Genomic DNA, 15,652 nt, shown 5'->3' with positions numbered 1-15,652 from the left:
GTCAATCAGGGGAAGGCTCTCTCAAAGGCTTCCATTTCCAGATGGCTCTCTGGCTGTATCATGTACTGTCATCGGTTGGTAAACCGACCGCTGCCTGGACGTCCGAGAGCCCATTCCACCAGAGCGATCGCAGCTACCACGGCGTTCCTATCTGGTGTGCCCCTGCTGGACATCTGCAGGGCTGCTACGTGGAGGTCGACGCACACCTTCGCGAAATTCTACTGCGTCGACCGGGATTCCAGGGAGGAGTCCAGGGTCAGCCAAGCAGTGCTGCGCAACCCGTTCGCCTAAGGTGAGCCTGGTGAGGAGGTAAGAGATGCTTAATGTTGAGTTGTTGTATTGCTTAATGTTGAGCCTGTTGCCACCTCCCGTGGTTGTGCATGTTTGTACTGCTATGTATTCTCTTATTCATGAGCATGTGAATCCATGCCAGACCCCATGCTGGAGAAGGAACAAGTTACTTACCTGTAACTGTTGTTCTCCAGCATGGGTCTGGCATGGATTCACATGCAAACCCTCCCTCCTACCCCTCTGCGGCTCTTCACTTGGTCATACTGCCACTTCACGTGCTACCAAATCTGAGGATGGCTGCCAGAGCCGGGGCTTAGGGAGAGGGCAGTCATTGGCTGTGGTCAGTATGACGCAGAAGTCAGTGATTGGTTACTACTACGAAAGTCAGATCAGAAACGAAACTGATACTGATTTTTTCTTTACCGAGGATTCCCAGCCTGACGACGGGGAATATTCATGAGCATGTGAATCCATGCCTGACCCATGCTGGAGAACAACAGTTACAGGTAAGTAACTTGTTCCTCCTTTTCTGAACTGTCTTTCTACTAATAACCAATCACTGGTCTGTGGGTTAAACTGCCCCCCAGCCAATGACTGCCCTCTATTTAAGCCCCTCCTCTGGCAGCCATCTTCAGATTTTTACCGCACGTTCAAGTGTTGGGAGTCCTTGTGCTTAGCTCTCGAGCTTTTACTGCGTGTTGAGTTTTTCCAGAGAGTTTACTGTTTATTTGTCGGTCAAATCAAGCCTCAAGCTCCACCGTTTCATCTTCGGATTAACAGGGACCAGTTTCAGAAATTTCTATGCCCCTCAAGGGCGAATTTTCATCGAAGTAAATTCTTGGACGATTCTGGAAGAACGTTGAGGCTTACCCCGCGTGGACATGGCCCAGGACAAAGGAGACTCGAAGCCCGTTGGATCCAAGCTGTTTAGGATCTGCCCAGGATGTGGACTACAGAATGTCTTCAAGGAAGATCAGCACGCCTGGTGCTTCGAATGCCTTCGCGCGACAATTCACACGTGGAGAACTGTGCGTTCTGCAAGAACATGTCATCCCGGACCATGAATGACAGTCGTACACGACTCGCTAACTGGTTGGAGGCGAAGAGCCCAGCAGCAGGTGAGAAGTCCGAGCAGTCTTCTAAGACGTTTGAGGGCGCTCCGGCGACGGGGGCCCAACAGAAGGCAAAGCACTTTGAGTATGCGTGACCCGGGAGCGCCGTTGGTTCGGGTGCCAGGCAGGGCGCGATGTCACTGACGCCGTCATCCACGAGCCAACGCTCCGGTTCGGTGAAGAGGAAGTCGGAAAACCCGGGTAAGGTACAGGAGAAGCCCCGGCAGGCCCCAACGGAGAAAGCCAAGGGGGAGCGAGGCGGTGACCCCCCCTCCCACGGTAAAGGCCTCGGACACGCCCTCAGTCGTGAAGGCCCTGATTCACCTGGCTAAGGCCTCGATTGAGGGAGACATGGCGGCCCTGGCGAAGCCTACGGAAGCAACCCCAGTGGAGGCGACTTCCAGGCTTAGTTTCCCTGCTGTCCAGGAGGGAATACGCTTTCCAGCCTATGGAAGGGACCGCCGTTTAACCCCGGGATGAGAAAGAGGGGGGGTAGTCAGAACGCACTCGGATACCTCTTCGGAGGATGAGCTGTCTTTCTTCAAGCAACCCTTGACAAGTTCGAGGAGAGGGCACGCAGGAAGGATCCCGACGAGGCAGACGTAGAGAGCGAGGGAGCCGACGAGGAACCGGACACCACGCCACTGCCGGTGCTCCCGTTGCATCCGATGCAACCGCAGACGGACAGGCAGGGTGACCTTTTGCTGGCACTGCAAACCCTGTGCACCGAGACAAGGACAACGCTACCCTTGCCTCTGGTGGACGATCCAACGGCGCCTGGACCGTCGGGGAGTCCTGCACCCAAGCGCAGGAGAGTCCATCGTTCTCCATCCTTCCAGCCTTCACCTCCAACGAGGGATTAGATGGAGACGGTGACGACGTGGACGGACAACGGGGTGAAGACGGAATGGATCTCCTGTCACCCCCTCCCTGGGCTTCCCTTCCCGACAAAATTGGCTCATTTCACACCATGATCGCCAGAGCATCGGAGCTCTTCCAGCTATGCCCTGAGGAGCAGAAAAAGGAGGGGTTCATTTACCAACGACGGGAGGCCAAGACGAAGACCGTCCTCTCAATCCCGTTACTGGACGACATCTGGGACGAAGGACTGTCCCTTCTGAAGAACCGATCCATGGCCCCTGCAAAGAGACAGGTATGAGAAGTAGTACCGGGTCCCAGACTCCTCTCCTATGTGCCTCAGGACACAGCCAACCCCGGATTCAGTGGTCTCCGCGGCAGCCGAGAAGAAAGTGGCAGGTGTGACGGCATAATCTTCCACTTCTCCGCCAGACGGCGAGGGGAAGAAGCTAGATGCCATGGGACGTCGGGTCATCTCGTCGGCAGCAACGACCATCAAGGCGGCCCTCGCGATCGTGGCCCGCTATGATAGCGAGCTGTGGTTCAAGATCGCACCCACTCCCAGACAAGAGGGCAGAAGCCCTTGATATCCTGCAAGAGGATGAGGTGGCTTTGGATCACGCCATCACGGTAGCCACGGAGATCGCCGACACCGGATTTTGTCAGATAGGCAACAGCGTGTGCCTTCACTGGCGCGGTTGGCTCAAGGCCACTGACTTCCATTAGGACGTGCAGAACAGGGTACTGGACATGCCCTTCGACGGAAACGACCTGTTCGGCAAGGCAGTGGACGAGTCACTGCAGGCCATCAAGGTGGACACAGAGACAGACCGTGCATTGGGAACTCCATCATTGAAGGCCGTCCTTTCGGACCTCTGGAGGCAAATCTCTAGGTGCCTCCAAAGGATTCAGCATCAGTTCCTCGTCGTACAGTCGGGCGGCCCGCTCCTCATCACAAGAAGCCTACAGAGGCCACAGCAAGGCCAGTGGATATCGTCGTCGTTGCCAAGGAGCCCAAGGTGACAAGGCCTTGGTGAAACAGGACTAACCGGCCGTGATGTCGGGCCCCCACCTGAGCACCCTGGTGGTAGGCCGGCTGGAGAACTTCGCCGGCATGTGGGAGTCCATCATATTGGTTTGAGTAATTGAGGATTGTCAGGGAGTGCTTCACTGACATTGTTTCCATTATGTGGTGCTTACTTGGGTCTCATTTGTTTTAGAACCAGTGGGATCCCTGCCAGATAGAGGAAAGAGGCCAGTTTCTTCGGGACGCTACTTTGACTGCGGATGGGAGGACTCTTGGAATAGCCCGAGGGAGGTGAGAATTTCCAGGATTAGGCAGACCCATTGGGCTGCATAAACACACTGCCGAGTAATTTTGCTATAAAATCTTTAATTCTAATATGACTCCCACGTTATTGGACATGTTGCAATTACCTATGATTGGGGTATTGGCCCTGTCAGTATTAATTACGGTACTCTTTAGTGTTTTCTGCCTATACTAGTAGTGAAGAGTCAGAATGTGTCTGACTTGTTAGGTACAAGACATGTAGTTCTTGATACCTTAGTTCAGGTATATGATTTACGGTATATCTGATACCCTTGTGGTGATGAGGGATTGGCTATGGTGTATAAATTTAACCTATTATGCCCGTATTAGTGATATGTTTGTTTGTTTTTCATCCTTAGAGATAGCAATTGGTGTATGAATAGGAAGATTCTACCTAAAGCACAGGACTACTTCTGCCCCTGATGAATGTCCGGTTACATCGAACACAGAGGACTGAAACTTATATAAGTTGGGCTTTGTCACACAATGGAAAATGAGATTTATTGAGTTGCCAATAGTGTGGTATGCTGGTTGAATATTTCAGCATACTAGTTGCGATACTGTGAGGTGGTAGTGTTTTTACTTTGTATATGACTATGTGTTGTGTATATGTGTTTTAATAGTTTTTGTATTACCTGTGCTTAACAAAAGATTAATGTATTAAAAATGATATTTTGTGAAGAAAATGTTTTCTGATGATGATTTGAAACACAGAATGCAGCCTATATTTGTTCAAGGGCTGTGTCTTGAAATTGCTATCGGAGGGGAATGTGTTGACTGTTCCTTCCTTTTGTAGAAATATATATCTCATCCTGGAGCTTCTGGACATGTCAGCGTCTCCCTCCCCCCCAATCAAACTGCTGACGGATGCGGATATTCTCGCCAGGGAAGGCGACGCTATCCTACATCATGACCCAGGATCACTGAATCTGAAGGCCTGGCACCTGCAGCACTAGAGTTCTGAGTCTACGATATTCCAGCAGACTGCAAGGAGGTACTTGCAAAGGCCAGGGCGTCCTCGACTCTTAACGTGCTATGGACATAAGTGAAGGAGGTTGTCTATCTGGTGCCGGGCACAGAAGATCAACCCTCTACAGATTACAGCTCCTCAAGTGCTGCCGTACTTGCTGTCGCTGGCCAAGGCGGTGCTGGCTCATGCCTCCATCAAAATCCATCTGGCGGCCATCTCCCGCTACACCAGAACACCGGGACGGTCGTTGCTGTGGTCTCGCCGCCTGGTGAAGGAGTTCGTGAAAGGACTGTTCCGCTCGTTCCCGCCGGTGAAGGCTCCGGCATGGGAGCTCAATGTGGTGCTGACCAAGCTCATGGGCCCTCCATTCGAGCCTTTGCATGCGGCACCGCTGAAGTTCCTATTGTGGAAGACAGCATTTCTTGTGGCCATCACCTCCGCACGACGAGTGGGAGAGATCCAGGCATTCTCCTGTAAGCCTCCATATCTGACATTCCATGAGACGAGGGTAGTGCTAAGGACGCACCCATCCTTCATGCCCAAGTTGCTGTCGGACTTCCATCTCAACGAGCCCTTGGTGTTGCCTGTTTTCTTCCCATCGCCTTCGTCTTGGCTGAGAGGACTTTGAACTCGCTGGATGTGGCTAGAGTGCTGAAGTTCTACGTGGACCGCACAAAGAGTTTTCGGAAGACATCCCATCTGTTTGTGGACTTTGGCCCTGTGAACCAAGGGAAGGCCCTCTCGAAGGCTTCCATTTCCAGATGGCTCTCCGGCTGCATCATGCAATGTCACCGGTTGGCAAACCGACAGCTGGGCAACGGTTGGAGAGCCCATTCGACCAGAGCGATCGCTGTTACTACAGTGTTCCTGTCTGGTGTGCCCCTGCTGGACATCTGCAGGGCTGCTACGTGGAGGTCGACACACACCTTCACGAAATTGTACTGCGTCAACCGGGATTCCAGGGAGGATTCCAGAGTCGGCCAAGCTGTGCTGCGCAACCCGTTCCCTTTAAGGTGAGCCTGGTGAGGAGGTAAGAGATGCTTAATGTTGAGTTGTTGAAATGCTTAATGTTGAGCCTTGCCACCTCTCGTGGTTGTGCATGTGTGTACTGCTATGTATTCATGAGCATGTGAATCCATGCCAGACCCCATGCTGGAGAAGGAACAAGTTACTTACCTGTAACTGTTGTTCTCCAGCATGGGTCTGGCATGGATTCACATGCGAACCTTCCCTCTGCGGCTATTCTCTTGGTCCTACTGCCACTTTACGTGCTACTAAATCTGAAGATGGCTGCCAGAGGGGCTTAGGTAGAGGGCAGTCATTGGCTGGGGGCAGTATGACCCAGAGACCAGTGATTGGTTATTAGTAGAAAGAGAGTTCAGAAACAAAACTGAAACTGATTTATTTCTTTACCGAAGATTCCCAGCCTGACGGGGTATTTTCATGAGCATGTGAATCCATGCCAGACCCATGCTGGAGAACAGTTACAGGTAAGTAACTTGTTCCTTACTTACTCAGTCATTTCCAAAACATTACACTAGCAAAAGCAGCTCAATATCACACACTAATATGCCACAAATAAACAACCGGTAAGCAAATTTAACAAGTTTAGCTCCCCTGCAGTGGGAGCAAAATGGCACTTCAGATACTTAATAAAGGGGTAAAAAGACAAGGTTATAAGAATAGACAGCCCAAATACATTCATAGGCAGGGCAAAGGGTTTCAGTTAAATACAACCAGCAATTCTTCTCAATACGCCTGGGCCAAAGTCAATGGTTCAGTGTCTTTTTGTATAGGGTAGCACAGTTCTGGTAGATAACGGTTAAGTCTTTGCCACAGAGATTAGAAGAATTTGGCTGGGCGAAAAGTTTGACGAATGTTAAGGGAAGGACAAGCCTTCATCGTTGAGGAACGTTTCACGCAATTTCTCGATGGCCGAAAAGATTTCCGGACTGCATTTGCACAGTACCTTGTCAATGAAGAGCTGTAGCTGAGGCAGTTGTTCCTGGCATTTCAAGCAGATCTTGCTGTTCCCGTGCTTCAGTCGTGGGGACAAGGAGGACGTGGGGAGGTTCCTGCACTTCCCAGGGATGAGGCCAAAAGCTTTAGCGAGATGTCGGTTTAAGGTGCGAGTGCCTTAAAGTCCACAAGCTGGTTTCTTTCCCTCTGGCTATCCGGTTTTGAACAGCACTCTGATGAAAATTCGACCAGATGGGGATGGTGTCCAGGTGGCTTGCGAGTTGGTGGTTCCCACCAAACTCAAGGAAAGAAGTTAACCTTGAAGGGCTTTTCTGGCGATGGAGTTTCAGGCAATTCGGACCTGCAGCAGTGCTTCACCGGTCGTCCAGGAGTTGCAGCAGTCCTCTTCCTTCAGCTCGTCTTCGGTTCTTTCGTTCCAGTGGTCGACTCTCTTTCCAAGTCCCAGAGACATGCTTTTAAACAGTTTTCCCTCATTCATTCCAGCCTGGCTGTCACTCACATAGCAGGGTGGCTGTCCTTGCCGGACAGCCAGCCGGCCAATCACGCTAGAGTGCATTCATGTTTCCTAGGAGAATAAGCACAGGGAGTTTAGGGCACCTCCCTCACATCCTGTCCACCCCAGACACCCTGTCGCCAGAGGAGGGCTTCAGCACTGAAGCCCGCCAAAGGCCAATGAACAAAGGGAACAAACCTGGTTTGGCGCGCAGAGACAAACACATGAAGGACCTTTCCTAAAAGAAATGGCGAAAAAAGTTGACTGGAGTCTATTTTTACAGATGGGTGTGGGGCGCCATATTGAAAAACTTGGCTACCTCTGATTTTGAGCTACCGTTGTTAGTGGTCGGCAAAAATCATGGTAGTTTTGATCTAAACTACTGCCGCCAGCCATTTAAAGTAGGAAAGGATAATATTTTACTGTTACATGAGTGTTTTGACTTGGGGAAGCTAGGCAACCCCTCCAGCAAGATAGTGTGCGCTGGGTCAGGAAATTTAAAGAGACTAGTAAAGTCAATTTAACTTTACATGCTCTGGGAGACAGTAGTTGGTCCCATAGAAGGTATTTAAACCTTGGGAAGTTTGAAATACATCCCTGTGCCACTGCACTGAAGGTGCTGTGTGACTCACAGAAAAAGATGCCTATGGAGTTTTTAAAACTCCATAACCAAAGAACATAAAAGTAAAACGCACATCAAAATACATGCAAGAGTGGGGAAAAAAGGCTCAAACTCTTCCCAGGTAGAAAAATCAAATCCTAGAAATCCAGCAAAGTTGCTAGGGGTGGTCTCAAAAGGTAAGGAAAATTAGCACATTTTCTGAATTCTCCCTAATTGCCATGCATTTACTGCGGGCTGTGTTCGCAGCTGCAGTAGAGCACCCAAGGTTTCCATTTTTGTCAAAATGGCCCCAGTCTTCTTTTTTCGCCATTTCTTTGTGGAAAGGTCCTTCTTCAGATTTACTCTGCGCGCCAAACCAGGTTTTGTCCCATTGTCCGCTTTGGCCTTTGGCTGGATTCACAAGTGAAGCCTGCCTCTGGCTCCAGGTTGTCTGGGGTAGGCAGGAAGGGAGTGAAGTGCAGAAACTCCCTGTACTTAGTCTCCTAGGAGGCCCAAATGCACTCTGTGGCGATTGGCTGGCTATGTGACTTACAGCTAGGCTGGAATGAATGGGAGAGAACTGAATAAAAGGCGAGGCTTTTGGCTTGGAAGGCAGTCGACCACTGGACGAAGGAATCCGAAGAAGAACTTGGAAGAAACGCTTGTTGCAACTCCTGGACTGTTGGTTTGCCCGGTGAAGCCCTGCTGCAGTGCTAAATCTCTGAATTCACCTTGACTAGAGAAGACCTGCACAGGATGACTTCTTCCCTTGGGTTGGTGGTACCAAGCGACCTCAAGACAAGCTCATCTGGAAATCCTCTTGGAGCTGGCTGTACTTCCACTGCTGCTGCAGGAACCGATTGCCAGGGAGAGGAACACCAGAATCGAGTGAGTGTCTTTAAGTTTGACCCGAGCTCGAGGAAGATCCTCCGGACTCCCATGAAGCAGGACTGACCCAAGGCTGAACCCCAGATGCGAGCAAAGTCCATAGTGGTATCCGAGAACTGCGGTGGTGCTATTTGCAAGAGTCACAAGAAGCTGAAACCTCAAAGTGCTGCTGATCGGGAATTTGCCCATTGCTGCTGCCGAGTTTCAATTCGTAGTGCAGGAGTAACCAGACGTCCTCCCTTTTGTCCTCACGACTGAGGCCCAGGAACACCAGGATCTGCAGAGCTACACAGGAACAGAAGTCAACTGCTGAACTTTTCTTCAACCAAAGGTAATGTAAAGTCTGAGAGAACGAACATCTTGTTGTGCCACTTTGCTTGTCTTCGTTGGAGACTTGTCTCGGTTGCTCTTGTAGAGTTGTTTATCTCTACCTCACAAGCCTAATCAGCTTGTGGCCCTACTTTGATTTCTTGTATTCTACCAAGACTATTTAAACATTGTGAAAGACTTTTACTTACCTGCAAAAAGTGCTTCAGTTCACCTTGACTTTTGCTATTTTAACGTTGGCTTGCCTGGATCCCTGAATGACTCTTCTCTCTTGCTTATGTGTTTTGCCTTCCTTCCAGGAAATGATTAACTGACTTTGCATTGGGGGTTGTTTTGAAAGTACTTGCCTGCTTAAGAATAACTGTGTGAATACTTGTTTTATTCTGAACTCTCTTCTCTTTAACACTACTCTCAAGAATATTCTAAATTCAATAGTGATAGATTAATGTCAACAGCGCCCTAGCTATTGAAGTCACCTGTGGGTGTAGGTAGTGCTTGTATGTCTTCCCAAATGGGTATTTACTGATTTAGAAAACCAAGAGTGTATTTTTTCCAGCGTATTTGTGTGTTGCTTTATAATGCTCCCTTCTGAAGAAGACTTATTCTAACTTACTGCTAAATAAATTAATAATGGTTTAATCAAGAAACCCTTGTAAGAGGCTATTTGAATACTTGTCCCTGTGAATCTCTGTGTTTATTTGTTGTGCGCACCGGACCCTCGAGTAGCAGGGCGCATAAGACAAGGAGGTTTACAATTTAGATGCAGAAAGGTTGCAGTTACAACATATGACAGAAAAACAGGAGATTTTGGCTCCACAGGGTGAGGCATGTCCAATACAGAAAATGCTCAGCCACACATTCAATTTATAGCTAACGTTTGCATAGTAACAGGTCAGTCTATAACAGGTGAAATGCATGTAGTGGTGGGTGGGAGAGTGACCGTTATATGGCCTTTTCGGTAAGCCATTTTATAGGGTTTGTTCTGAATTTGTTGAATGTTAGGTCAGATCTAAGTGCCTGGGGTAGGGAGTTCCACAGTAGACAGGGAAGCTGGAACCTCCGATTGTGATTAGTTTAAATCTGGGCACTAAAAGGTAATTAGGGCTGACTGTTCTGGTGAGTCTAGTAGGGTTTTTTCTAGTAAATCGTTCTATAAGGTATTGTGGGGCTTTGTTTAGGCATTTATGGATGAGGGATGCGGTTTTAAGGTTGATTTTTTTTTTTTTTTCTTGGGTAGAGAGCCATTTGTGATTGCGTCTTATTTCAGAGATATGTGCTCTTCTCGGGATGCTTAAGACCACTCTGAGTGCATTGTTTTGGAGCACTTGTATTCTGTTGAATATTTGTTTGGACGTCCCTATAAAGAGGGAGTTGCAATAGTCTAATTTTGATAAGATGAGGGCTCTAGCTAGGATAAGACAGCTGTTTTCTGATAAGAATTGTTTACCGGCTCGTATTAATTTGCATGTATAGGCTGTGGATGAGGCCAGTGAATTCACCTGTTTGGTAAAGGAGAGAGTCGAGTCAAGGTAAAAACCTAGAGTTTTTACTTCTTTAGCGACCTTAATAGTGTTCCCATCGATGATAAATGCAGAATAGTTTCGGTTGAGTTTAGAGATACGGGCAGCAGTGCCCAGGATAAGCTCTGTTTTGTCATTGTTCAAGCAAAGGCCGTGGTTGGCTTGAACATCTGCATAGTTAGTGTAGTTGATACCCAGATTGTCAAGATCGTCAAAGAGTGGCTTGGTGAAGATGTTGTAGAGTGTTGGCGAGATGCATGATCCCTGGGGCACTCCGCAGGTGATGGGTATCAGGTCTGCTGCCGCTGAAGGGGAGAATGCCCTCATGGTCCTGTCGCTGAGGAATGATTGTATCCAGACTATGGCCTCTCGAGAAGTGGGCCGCCGAGTCCAGGTGATTGCATAGGACTTTATGGTCCACCAGGTCAAAGGCGGCTGAGAGGTCTAGTAGGAGGAGGAGAGCTACTTTGCCCTCGTCTCTGAGTGAGTCTATTTGGGCCTTCAAGTCAATAAGGGCAGTCTCTGTGCCATGTAAGGGTCGGAAGCCGGATTGGCGGACGCCAAGGAGCTGGTTCACCTCAAGGAAGTTCTGAATTTGGGTGTAAGCTACCTTGTCTAGTATTTTTAGTAGGAAGGGCACCGTGGTGATGGGCCTGTAGTTTGTGGGTATGTTAGGGTCCAGTGTTTGTTTTTTTCAATAGGGGGAGTACCCAGGATTCCTTTAGGTTACGTGGAATGGTGCCTGTGGTAAAGGAGGCATTGATGAGTTTTGTGATAAAGGGAGCTAGATCTCTAGCAGCGTCCTTGATCAATTGTGCTGGGCATTGGTCTCCTTTGCAATTAGATGGTTTGAGAGCCAGAATAGTTTTCTCTACTTCAGTTACTGTGACCTTAGAAGAGCTGAATTGGGTACATTCATTGAGTTTGGGTGTAAGGATTTTGTCCCCGTGGATTTGGGTTTTGGCTGGTAATGAGGCTTTCTTTAGTGCAATTTTAGTTTGGAGGTTGGATACTTTAGTGGTGAGAGCCAGCTGTATGTCAGTGCACCAGGTTTTATCTTTGATAGTCATCCTGTACAGCGATAGACGTTTCCAGTTCTTTTAGGATAGGGAAGAGCTCCTTCATGCTAGAATTGGCTTGGGTAATCCTATTGTTATGTTTCTTGTTTGGCCAGGATGATGTCCTTTTTGTGTTGCTTAGAGATGTTTGTTAGATTGGATTTGTTTTCAGCGGTAGGATGCAAGTTCCATATTGTTTGGCATTTTCTTTTTTGTAGTCTTAGGTTTTTACGTGGGGAGTAAACCAAACGTTTAGGTGCTTTCTTGGTTTACTATTCCTAAGTTCAAGCGGAGCGACGCTGTCAAGAGCGATGGTCATAGCATGATTGAATTCCTCCACTAGAAGGTCTGGATCAGTATCTTCTGGTAAGGAGTTAAGTTTAGGTAGGATATGGGGCAAGATATTATCTGATGTAATATTTTTCTTATTTTAGTTAGAGTGGGTACGGCTGGGGGGGTGTTGGAGCTATGGGTCTTTTAGTGTTGATGGTGAAAGAGATTAGATGGTGGTCAGTCCATATTTGGGGGGCAATAGTTATTATGGAGGGGTTACAATTGTGACTGGCGATCCAATCAAAAGTTCTCCCTTTGGCATGGGTGGGAGTATTCACCTTCTGCGTGAAACCTAGTTCTGCTAAGGTATTGGCTACTGCGGTGGCCTGGTGATCATTGATATCATTGTAACCTAAGTTGAAGTCTCCTAGCACTAAAGTTTGTGAGGAGTTTTTTAGCTTCTCAGAGATAAGTCGTGATATCTTCGTTAAAGGAGCTGATAGGGCCTGGGGGTCTGTAGAGGAGATGGATGTTTAATGTTTGTGAATTGGCAGTGGGTAGTTTGATGGAAATAAATTCACAAGATTTAAGGTTGGGTGTGGAGGTGATTCTCCTAGATAGATTAGTTTTGGCGATAATCGCTATTCCTCCACCACGTGCATCTGGTCTGTCAGCTCTGAGGATCATTTAATTGTCTGGGACTGCTAGCGTAAGTGCAGGACCTGCTGCATCGTGGAGCCACGATTCCGTAATGGCGATGAAGTCCAGGTCATTTTCCCGGATATCATCCGCTATGTCTGTAGCATGAGCGACTAACGATTTGGCATTAATTAAAGCAGCTTTTAGGTCGGGTTCTGGTGGAACTATAGACGGCAGTTTGGCAGTAGGCTTATTTCTTTTAGGATGAGGTTTATGGCTGTGGGGGTCAGTAGTTTCTAGAGGTGGAGGTAGTTTCGGGCGAAGGTGGTCCAAGTTAATGTTGTATTTATTAATGGGTTTGAATATTTTAGGAAGTCGAGCCCGGAGTCTATAGTTCCTCTGTGCTAAGATGCAAGGGGTTGTGAGTATTGACTGTATGTGGACTCCTGGGTCCTCGAAAGGCTGGAGGGTTAGCATGGTGATGTAGGCAGTGGTAATGTGCAACTCCCCTACAGCTCAGGTTGACCACTCTTGATGAGCCTGGCTGCTCAACACGCTACCAACCTGTGTAGTACATACTTGTACCAAAGGTTGGGTTCCTATTGCCAGGTGGTCAGGGTTGTTGTAGTGCACTTTAAGGGTACTGCATACAGTCTTGCCTAACATCTTTCCTAACAATCTTTTTCCCCTTAACAATTAGCACAAAGCAAGGTAAGTAAAGCAGAGGGCTTTAAATACCTCAAACGTCAGTCCAGTAAGCAAAAGAGCAAAAGGAAAGAGTGCATATAGAAATCTATGGCTGGAATGCAGCAAAAAGAAAATCCTTTACAACAACCAGCATCACCACAAATGTAATGTTTTAAAATTCTGTTTTTTCTTTGGCTTGGATTATGGCCTGCTAATATAATGAAAACATGGAAGATTGTGATTCCAATTGTATAAGTTGTACTTTCATTACTGTAGCCTCTGCGTCGTCCTGATTCATCTGATGATCGCTACGTGATGACGAAACATGCAGCCATTTATCCCACTGAAGATGAACTTCAGGCAGTTCAAAAAATTGTTTCCATTACGGAGCGTGCTCTGAAACTTGTTTCAGATTCTATGACTGAGCAAGATAAAAACAAAACCAAGGAATCTGATGACAAGAAAGATAGCAAAGACAGGTATGTCTGCGTTAAAATGTTTTTTTTAAATTAAAGGTTTACCCAAAATGTTTCTTCTAATCTGTCAATTCAAAACATTTCCATGGTCTCACCCAGTCTCTTACAAGGTTTCTTATTGCACATTATTTTCCTATGTCAACACTGACTATTAATAAACTATGTTTGCAGCTTGTGAACCTGTTAGAATTTTAACAGATGCTCTGCATAGTCCATCACTTACTAGCTGGCCCAGAGTGTCTTTGCTGAAGCACCACTCTAGTCTTTCACTTTCACCCATTTGAACCTCATCTACCCCACTGATCTATCTCATGAGCTTCCCACCGTAAATACCCTTGTCCACTTTGTGATTGGACCCAATCAGAGCCTCCCGGGGACTGGACAGATATTTCTTTGTGCCCAAATACAGCCTTCCTCAGTGACCACTTTGCCTCTATCACCTGAAATCCTATGTGATGGGTTTCATTGAAACTTGGATCTCATCACCTGTTAGGTAAGCTTTTCTAAAGTCCAACTGGGGTTAGACTTGATAAGACTTATCTCTTGAGTTTTGGGCCTCTACTTCTAATAAAGGCCTGTACTACCCAAGTCGGTAGAGTGGCAGAGCAGCCAGGCTCATGTTAGATGGGAGGAATGTAAACTGTAGAGCAGTACAAAGAAATCTGCACATAAACCGATCCAAGGAAACACTTGCTCACTTAAAGTTATATCAACATTATTATTTATGTATACACACAAGCAATACTAAAATGCAGCAACTACTAGTAACATTCACTTAAAAATTGAATAAGGTTTGGAAAAGGAACAATAATGCAGGTGAGTATCTGTTCATGTGCTTTTCATATCCACACACAGAGTGACTTCATTTTAGGCAAGAAACAGCACTTGTATGTATCACCTTTGCAATACTCAGTTTCAGGGGAAGTAAAGGCTCGACAGACCATAGCTCATAACTGGTAAGTAACAATGGTAACTCTCTCCAAGAATGGTTTAGGAAGTCTGTTTCCTAACTATAAATTAGTTCACAGTTCCAGTTGTGGAGGAACAAGCATGGCCCAAACAGTAGGATCAAGAAGATGTTCTTTTAGAGAACCAGCAATGATGCAGTCAAATGGACAGCACAAGTTCTGATGACTATCCTCAGAGAAAAGTTAAGTAACCAGTCAGATATTCATGTAGAAAACACCGGAGCTCAAGAGAAGCATTCCTCTTGGTATTGAGGCTGCAAGACCTATACGATGGAGTTGAGGTCAACTCGCAACCATGGAAAACAGCACTCCCAAAGCAAAGGAGCACCAGAAATGGCCTACAATAAGTGTACCCCAAGCGCCACGGCACCTGGAGAGTTCAGTTGAAAATGTAACGTGTTGCCTTAGTTAGGTAAGCATTAATGCAGTCACACTGTATGAGACTACACAAGACTTAACCTGCCTGGTATTAGGTAACCCAACTTTTGGTATAGGTCTGTACTACACAAGTTGGTAGTGTGACTGAGCAGCCAGGCCCATCTCAAGAGGGGTAAAAGTGAGCTGTAGAGCTATACAAATAAAAACCGTAAATACAAGTAGCCAAGTAACACTTGCACTCAAGGTTTCTGTTATATATATTTATTTAACATTCATTTTTAAATAAGCGTTCTTTGAAAAGTCAATTCATGTAACAATGAAAATATACTTTAAGAATACTTTTCAGAATCAAAACAAGTTAGTGGATAATCTTTGGATATGCTTCTTACACAATTCATACACTCTGGGGTGACTTCAATCACAAGGACAGTAATGCCATTTATATATCACACTGGTTATGCTTTGCAGATTTTGAGGTTGCAGAAAGGAAAGTTTTAAGGAAGGAAAAAGTTTAAACCGGTTCTCAGTAAATGTCAACTAAATCTTCCAATGAAATCTAGACAAGCCTTTCCCAGCAGCAATAGTCTAAAACAATGTATCACCTATGAGGCACAAACAATATCGGTCAGTGGGCTAGAAGAGGCTTCAGGGAACCAGGACAGCCAGTCAATTTGAAACAGTCTATGGAACTGTGGCACTTCTTAGAATCAAAGTCTTGCACAAAGTTAGAGAGTCTGTTAGAAAATTACTTGTAGGGTCACAAGCTTTTGAGCCTGTGAAAAGTTGGAATCAACTATAAAAGT

The 15,652-nt window shown here is 46.9% G+C and overlaps 1 protein-coding gene across 3 annotated transcripts in view; it reads left to right on the top strand.

Annotated features, from left to right (window-relative positions):
* Positions 1 to 15,652, top strand: part of ZFR (zinc finger RNA binding protein) — a 1,119,848-nt gene that overhangs the window by 847,769 nt on the left and 256,427 nt on the right. For all 3 annotated transcript variants that reach the window (XM_069627081.1, XM_069627082.1, XM_069627083.1), the window contains one exon: positions 13,304 to 13,506. In XM_069627081.1, the coding sequence (XP_069483182.1) occupies positions 13,304 to 13,506 (203 nt within the window). The remainder of the gene's footprint in view (positions 1 to 13,303; positions 13,507 to 15,652) is intronic.

Source organism: Ambystoma mexicanum, chromosome 6p (assembly GCF_040938575.1).
Source record: "Ambystoma mexicanum isolate Mex_15411 chromosome 6p, UKY_AmexF1_1, whole genome shotgun sequence".
NCBI lineage: Eukaryota > Metazoa > Chordata > Amphibia > Caudata > Ambystomatidae > Ambystoma > Ambystoma mexicanum.
This window is presented reverse-complemented; position numbering and strand designations above follow the sequence as displayed.